Here is an 8,129-nt window from a genome sequence, read left to right as displayed (position 1 = left end):
CAACATGTTTCAGTACGTATCATAATAAAAAAGCGAACCAATAAGTTGAACTACGTGTCCATTGCTTCTGCTGCATTTAGGCACTCTGTATGACTATTCGATTCATTTTACATTTGTATTAGTGTCTTTTGTTAATACGTGATAACAATTACATGTAGTTACATGAGCAAAGAAAACACAGACGCCTGTGCATTCGGATTTTATACGATGGACTGCATATTGTAAATGAAGTCAATCTGTATTTTAGTGAATACCAGAAGGTATAGTACATCGGATTTACAGAAATCATAATTTAATAACATGCATTATTTGCGATAAAGATAAAGATGTTAATTTGTGTACATGTAAAATTCAGAAGAACGTTACTTCTTGTAAATGAACAGTAATATGCATGCGGAAATCTCTTCAAAAGTTCACATATTAAATATATTGTATTTATTTTTTTGTTCGTGTACAAACATGTTAAGCATAAAAAAAATAAAAAATACCATACTATTGTTCTCAATGAGTGTATTCAATAGGGGCTTAGCTTCACATTTGCATAAAGAATCTCTCAAAAATGGGTTAAAGATTAAGAGAGAGTATTATGAGTGTAATGTTGGAAAACTCGATTTCGTAACATCAGAAATTGGAACCCGTTGTACGAGGTACATGTAATTAAGACGGTTCGGAAGATAATTGTACAAACTATACAACCTCCAGGTGTAGATCGAAATTAGTCCATGTCTGCTATACGGACAGTAATGTTCAATTTAAACTGTTTTCAAAAGAAAATAAATCCCATCTATAAGCGGTGAATTTTTTGGGTTTAAAAAAAATCTCGTTTTTTTTTCAATTTAATTTTTTTTTTATAATTCCATATTTACGTTAAAGTTTTTTTTTGTATGTATTTAAAGCATAGGCCATACTTTTTTACATACATGTACATGTAACTGCAAATAATTATATCCGACACTACCAGAATCCTAGCTGCAATATTGTAGCTTAAAAGACTTTTAGACAGAAAATGATGTCGTCTTTAGAGCTACAATTGCTGCCCATTACTGCTAATGGAGTAAAGTATTGTTTATGCAAACCATTATAAAACGTTTGTTTGCATTATATATCGTACTTATTTGATATCGCTTACCTACTCGGCAATAAAATTGAATCACGTAAAATATGAAATTCTCATCGAGGCATTATTTTTTTACATAATACATAAGAAGGTCTTTCTGAAGGGAATTAATATGGCAAATCCACAAATTGTGAATTTGACCTCTTGTGAGCGGTACGGTAGATATAAAGAATGGTAGTTATGTTTGTTTTGGACAAAAATAATATGTAAATGCATGTATACGCATAAAATAATCGGAAACCTACAAAAAAGTATAGAAAACTGTGCCCGAGTGATTTTCGGAGGCAGTGCTCCACTACGACACATAGAGGCCAATTCGTATACCCGGCCGAAAGGTATACATGTAGTAGGCCGGGTACGTATATTCGTTCTACCAGAATCCTTGTGTTATAATCAAATGCGCCCAGTAATCATGATATCGAACGCACCGAGAATTGACTGCATCTTAATCGTATTAGCGTTTCAAACGGACTAGTAATACCAAGCGGAAAATAAACTATGATTTATCATTCGAAAGTGAAAGTAGACCATTAGCTTATTACATATAAGCTATTGTTAGTTTATATGGAATGACAAGAGTGAAAAGACGAATAACCTCCGGGATGTTAATAAATGCAAACACAGTCGTGAATGGCGAAAAGATCACCTTGGTACCTTACGAAAATCACCATGTGGTAAGGTACGTATTGACACTATTGACATCGCCTGACATTCGTCCTCACGTGTTAACATTACCCAAGACAAGTTGGGTACATTTGAAATAGTGCTGCATTTGAGTAATCATTTAGTTTAGTTTTTGTGCCCAACCTGTTATACAGTGTAAATCAGTCAGTGAATAGCATGGTCTTTGACAGGAGACGGGTAGACTGCATGTACATACATAGATTCTATGTACATTTGTAATTGTACGTTATATAGTTGTAGAACAGGAACATGCTGTAGATCTTTTATCTTGTTACATGAGGTTCTTTCATTGTGCATCATATACATCTACCTATTGATCGGCCTACTTCATGAAGTTCATCATATTGAAGATCATGTCGATATTGTTGAATGTGTGGCAATGTACAGGGGAAGAGAAGAAAATGATTAAATTAGAGATGAAAGATGAGTTTTGAAGCAGTCTAGCGACTTTGCGATTACGAGATCTGGCGGAGGTGAGTTCCAGTCTCGAATAGTCTGTGGAAAGAAGGAGTGTTTGCGAGAATCAGTTCTACAGTAAGGAATTTGGTATGCAATTGCAAGTGTATGGGAGTGTCTGGTAGGGCGTATTGAGAGGTCAAGTATATATATATTGGTCTTTTTTAATAGCTACTATGCCGTTTGTGATTTTGAAAAGCATAGTTAGCCGTGCGTTTTTTCTTCTTACCGATGAGCTAGGCCACTCTAGGTGTTCAAGCATGTCACTAATGCTGGAGGTGTTATAATAGGGCTGCAACAATACACCAGTACTCCGATACGATACGTATCACGATACATGCCTCTCGATTTGATTGTTTTTTGTACGATACTTCTGATTTGTGTTATCTTGCGTTTTCAAATTTTTTTACATCTGGATTTTAAAATGTACAACAAAAGCATGAATAAATCATACCTAAAAGAGACATTTTTTATACTTGATATATTTCTAAAGCAATAATATATTTATTTAAATCAGAGATTTACATAGTATATTTAAATATCTCTTAAAATTGATTGAACAGGGTTCAAAATTATAAATAATTATCATTTTATTGTGAGCTTGTTCTCAAAACAACTAGCTATATGCCTAAAATACCAATAAAAAATCTTTTGACCTACTAATTAAATTATTACATTTAATTATGTAAAAGAGAAAAAAAAATATCTGTGTTCATAAAATTTCAATACAAATTGTTTTTATGCTAGTGAAATTTGAGTAGTAGACCATATATGTAACATTAATAAAATTTAAATTAATCAGACAATGTAGACCTATTTAACACTGAAAATGTGAGTCAATCATTAACAAATGTGAAAAGTGTTTGCTATTGATGTGATTCTTACTAGCTGAAGTCATTACATTTATTGTAAGGGCTTTAAATATTGGTAGCTTGTTTCCAAATCGGCCACGACCAGCTGGTCGACTTCTGCCACGACCAGCTGGTCGACTTCTGCAACAGACACACATGAGTAGTGACACTAGCTCACTACCAGGCTTAATAGGCTCAGGCCTAGGCTGTTAATCAAAACAGGTGGGGAGATGGTCAGAGAGTGTTTACACCTCTTTTGGGTCTGATCCCAGTGTCTGATAATCTTGATATGGCTAAGATTTATTGCTTCAAGTGTGAGGCTAAAGACTTCATCGTATCGAACTGAAACGGCAAGGCTGTATCGTTAAATCGTATTGACATACAAATATCGCGATTCAATGTGTATCGTGATGAATCGTTTCAGCCCAAGAATCTGTTAGTGACATATCGAGCAGCTCTGCGTTGGACCATGTCTAGCTTATTAATGTATCCCTTCTGGTATGGATTCCACAGTGTACAGGCATATTCAAGTGTGGGACGTACTAAAGATTTGTAGTATCTATAATAGTAGTATATGTGTAGTATAATTATATAATATATACTGGTGTAAACATTTGGTCAGGTATAATGTAATTCAGCAATATGGATAATTTTTTCCTACCAATGCTCAGTTTCAGGCAACTTTTTGAAATCCCCTCATTATCACTATTTTCTAATAACAAAACTATCGTTAGTTGATCCAATTTGGCGTCGTTTATGCAGTATGCAGATAAGCATCGCGCTGATAAGATTCGAGCCACATGTGTGCTTGTAGCATGCAAACCCCATGCAAAATTGGCCATGTGCAGAAAGTGCTCAGTCTGCTTGAAAACAAAAAAATACATTTAGAGCTATATAGCGTATTTCAGAGGAGCATTTAGATGAAGTGGTAGTACCATAAAATTATGACCACAAATATTTTGAAAATCATCAGAAATTTTCTTAGGTGACAAAAATAGTTTGTTTTGCTGATTCGCAAGATTTAGTATATATAATTCTATCTACAAATAATGTTCAAAGTCAGATTTAACAGTGCTTTTCTTAATATGTCGAGATACAATTTTATTTTTAAAGCATTTCTCTTATCTATTAATATTAGATTCATTATTATAAATTATCTTTTAAAGTCATTAAAATTTTTGTACTAGAAGAGAAGAAAATTCATAGAAGTTTGGGTTTTGGGTTTTATTTGTTTAATGTCCTATTAACAGCCAGTATCATGTAAGGACATGCCAAGTTTGTTCGTGGAGGAAAAACTGAGTACCTGGAGAAAAATCATCGCCCAGCATTCAGTAGCTGGCAACTGCCCCACATGGGATTTGTACTTGTGACCCAGAAATGAAGGGCTTGTGGTAATATGACATCTTAACCACATAGCCGTTCAGAAAAGTATAGATTAGAAGAAACAGTTTTGATTAGTCAGATTCATACTTTTACTAATATTTACTAATACTAATATTTTTATTATATAATGTACATTTAGGTACCACCAATGGATGCAATCAGAAGAGCTCCAACAATTGACAGCATCAGAACCATTAACTTTAGAAGCAGAATACCAAATGCAGCAGAGCTGGAGACAAGATGAAGACAGTAAGATTGTAAATTTTCATCAACAGACATTTTAAGTTAAACCAATCATAAAACTTTATACTCGACCATTTTATAACTTACAACCAATCATAAAACTTTATACTCGACCATTTTATAACTTACATTGGGTAAATGGTGTTTTTATTTACATTTCCTTCAAATTCATTATGAAATAGGATAACAGTCACACCAGTTTTCGTGTGAATCATTATTATATCTATTAAATGCACATTGTCCTTTTTTGACAGAATGTACATTTATAATACTTGACTTAGATGTATACAGTAAGTCAGGCAAAGAAAATGAAGATGAAATAGGTAGGTTGCTGTTTCCTTACTTATGATGATTTCAATTAACATTCTGACTTCTAAATATTTGATAAACATGTAGGCTCTTTTTTTTATTGTAACACTTATTTTACACTTATAAAACATACAATGTACCACCGAAAACTGAGTTTAAAGATTTGTATATGAGGTTAAATTTTCAATGATTTTTTTTCTTTATGGTTTTTAATCAATCACATCAATCATGGACCATCTAAGTTCTATCTTACTATTTTGATTTTAAACTATTCATATACACACAAAAAAAAATGAAAAAATATATATATTATGAGTACTTTGCATGGTACAACATATATAAAAGTGCTTACCATTTTGTTTCAGCTGCAATGGTTGGTGATGTAAATTTATTTTTCAATGATGAGGATAATAAGCATTCCGCAGAAATAGAGATTATGATTGCAGGTAAACTATTTCGCCTTGTAACAATATCAAAGCCTTAGATAAATATTTATGTGAATATTTACACTCCTTTTATCAAAATATATCAACCAAAACTGTTCTTGTAATTCTAGAAATTACATTTTCTTATTTCAGAACCAAGTGCAAGAAGAAAAGGATTTGGAAAAGAAGCCTTACAATGCATGATGCAATATGGTAAAAATCTTTTTTTATTAAAGTGTTACAATTTTGAGAATAATGTTGTAATATTTGTTTAATATCTTCCCAAGTCTGGTAATATTATAAATATCAAGGTATAATTCATCTTTGATACTCCAGGGGTTCAAATCACTTACGAACTCTACACCCCTGGACTATCTCTAGAACAGGTAATTTATACACCCCTGGACTATCTCTAGAACAGGTAATTTAGTCATTTGATGTACATCAAAAGAGCCGTATAATGGTACACTGTGGTTGACTGTGTTGCTTTGATGTTAGGTGTCGCTCTCTCTGTAGTCTTCAAAGGAAATCTTTGCTTGCCTGTGATTGGTCAAATGTTTATCGTTGAGCTGCCTTCAATTTCACTGCGAGATATTCCAGGGGTGTAGAGATCGTAAGTGATTGGAACTCCTGGAATATCGAGGTTGGATATAATTTACCTGTTGTATGTTTTTAAGCAGAACTTATTGTAAATGTTTTAGCTAATTTCCTTTTTGAATTCTTTTTCTCATACTTTTTGTTAAAACTAAGTTTTCTTATTCAATTATTTTGTTTGATGTTCAAGGAATACACACCCTGAAGGTCGAGGAGTTCACAGCTAAGATTGGATTTAAGAACATTGCCAGTATACAGTTATTCCAAAAACTTGGTTTTAATGAGGTAGGTGTCAAGAGAGATAACTCTAATGTTGAAAAATGACACAAAAAGAAATGTAATGTCAGTGTCAGTATAATATTACATATAGGTAATATTATCTATTCTTGTTTTTATTGTACCGACTTTAATTTTCTCTCAACAAGTAACAGTTGTACAATATACATGTACTGTATATATATATAAAAAATATATAGACACGTACATCGCTGAATTTTATAGAGATTATATAGACGACACATACATAGCTGATGTACAAAAACTATATAGACACGAAGTGCACTAGATGTCAAGTTTAGTTTGCTCCCAACTGTACATGTCTATATAATTTTTGTACATCAGCAATGTATGTGTCTGTATAATCTCTATAAAATTCAGCTATGTACAGTGTACATACATTGCTGTTTTTTTAGCTCACCTGGCCGGAAGGGCCGGTGAGCTTATGCCATGGCGCAGCGTCCGTCGTCCGTCCGTCCGTCCGTCAACATTTCCTTTAAATCGCTACTAGTCATAGAGTTCTGCATGGATTGTAACCAAATTCTGCCACAAACAAAACCGGGGGCAGGAGGGGCGGGGCCCAATAGGGGAAATAGAGGTAAATCCTTTAAATCGCTACTTGTAATAGAGTTCTACATGAATTGTAACCAAATTCTGCCACAAACATCCTTGGGGGAAGGGGAACAGAACTTGTGTAAATTTTGACTCTGGTCCCCAGGGGGCAGGAGGGGCGGGGCCCAATAGGGGTAATAGAGGTAAATCCTTTAAATCGCTTCTTGTCATAGAGCTCTGAATGGAATGTGACCAAATTTGGCCACAGACATCCTTTGGGGAAGGGGAACAGAACTTGTATAAATTTTGGCTCTGACCCCCCGGGGGCAGGAGGGGCGGGGCCCAATAGGGGAAATGGAGGTAAATCCTTTAAATCGCTACTAGTCATAGTGTTCTGCATGGTTTGTAACCAAATTTGGCAACAAACATCCTTGGGGGAAGGGGAACAGAACTCGTATAAATTTTGACTCTGGCCCCCCCCCCCCTATAAATCCTATAAATCACTTCTTGTCCTAGAGTTTTGTTTGGATTGTGAACAAATTTGGCCATAAACATCCTTGGAAGAAGGGGAACAGAACTTGTATAAATTTTGGCTCTGAGCCCCTGGGGGCGGGAGGGGTAGGGCCCAATAGGGGATTTAGAGGTTAATATTAAAATTCCTTCAGAAAAGAAACAATGAACCTGTATTCAGAACATTACTTGGCATTACAAACCAGGTGAGCGATACAGGCCCTCTGGGCCTCTTGTTGTTTTTATGTATCAAGAGAGATAACTCTAATGTTGTGTCAGTATTACATATTGGTAAAATTTTTACTCTTGGTTTATTGTACTGACTTCAATTTTCTCTGAACAAGTAACAGTTGTACAGTATACACACATATATATATAGACACGTTCATTGCTGATTTTTTATTATTTTTTTCGGTGCATAGTCTACAAACATGGCGTCGGTGGGCTTATCCAGTTTATGAAATTTTGCTATGAAATCCTTTAAGTTGTCTTTTCGTCCATTGTAAAATAAATTTTGCCAGATAACTGTTAAGGCCCATGCAAAGCTTATTGATAAATGCCAACTGTTTTCTGTTTGATAGGTTTCCAGAAGTGAGGTATTCGAGGAGGTTACCCTCAAATATTCAGTAGCAGACCAGACACACACATCACAGGCAGCTCTTAAAGTGTTTCATGTTAGGCCTTATCGATTAAAGTCATAATAGTAAATCGTTCTTTTAAATTACCGAA

General features: G+C 34.4%; 1 protein-coding gene across 1 annotated transcript; it reads left to right on the top strand.

Moving 5' to 3' along the window:
- The first annotated feature begins 1,580 nt into the window (after window positions 1–1,580).
- Window positions 1,581–8,129, top strand: LOC138322842 (N-acetyltransferase 9-like protein). The gene is made up of 7 exons (XM_069266983.1): window positions 1,581–1,796; window positions 4,631–4,740; window positions 4,989–5,057; window positions 5,409–5,489; window positions 5,622–5,681; window positions 6,253–6,347; window positions 7,982–8,129. Exons 1-7 carry the CDS (start codon window positions 1,687–1,689, stop codon window positions 8,099–8,101), a joined length of 645 nt encoding a protein of 214 aa, XP_069123084.1. The 5' UTR covers window positions 1,581–1,686; the 3' UTR covers window positions 8,102–8,129.

The sequence above is a fragment of the Argopecten irradians genome, chromosome 5, assembly GCF_041381155.1.
Source record: "Argopecten irradians isolate NY chromosome 5, Ai_NY, whole genome shotgun sequence".
Taxonomy (NCBI): domain Eukaryota; kingdom Metazoa; phylum Mollusca; class Bivalvia; order Pectinida; family Pectinidae; genus Argopecten; species Argopecten irradians.
The sequence above is the reverse complement of the archived record's forward strand: the minus strand, read 5'-3'. Positions and strand labels throughout refer to the sequence as shown.

Coding starts and splice junctions, on each gene's coding strand:
- LOC138322842 (XM_069266983.1), top strand. CDS start 1,687: ATGACAAGAGTGAAAAGACGAATAACCTCCGGGATGTTAATAAATGCA. Junction 5,058..5,408: donor AGAAAATGAAGATGAAATAG/GTAGGTTGCTGT, acceptor ATTTTGTTTCAG/CTGCAATGGTTGGTGATGTA. Junction 5,490..5,621: donor AATAGAGATTATGATTGCAG/GTAAACTATTTC, acceptor TTCTTATTTCAG/AACCAAGTGCAAGAAGAAAA.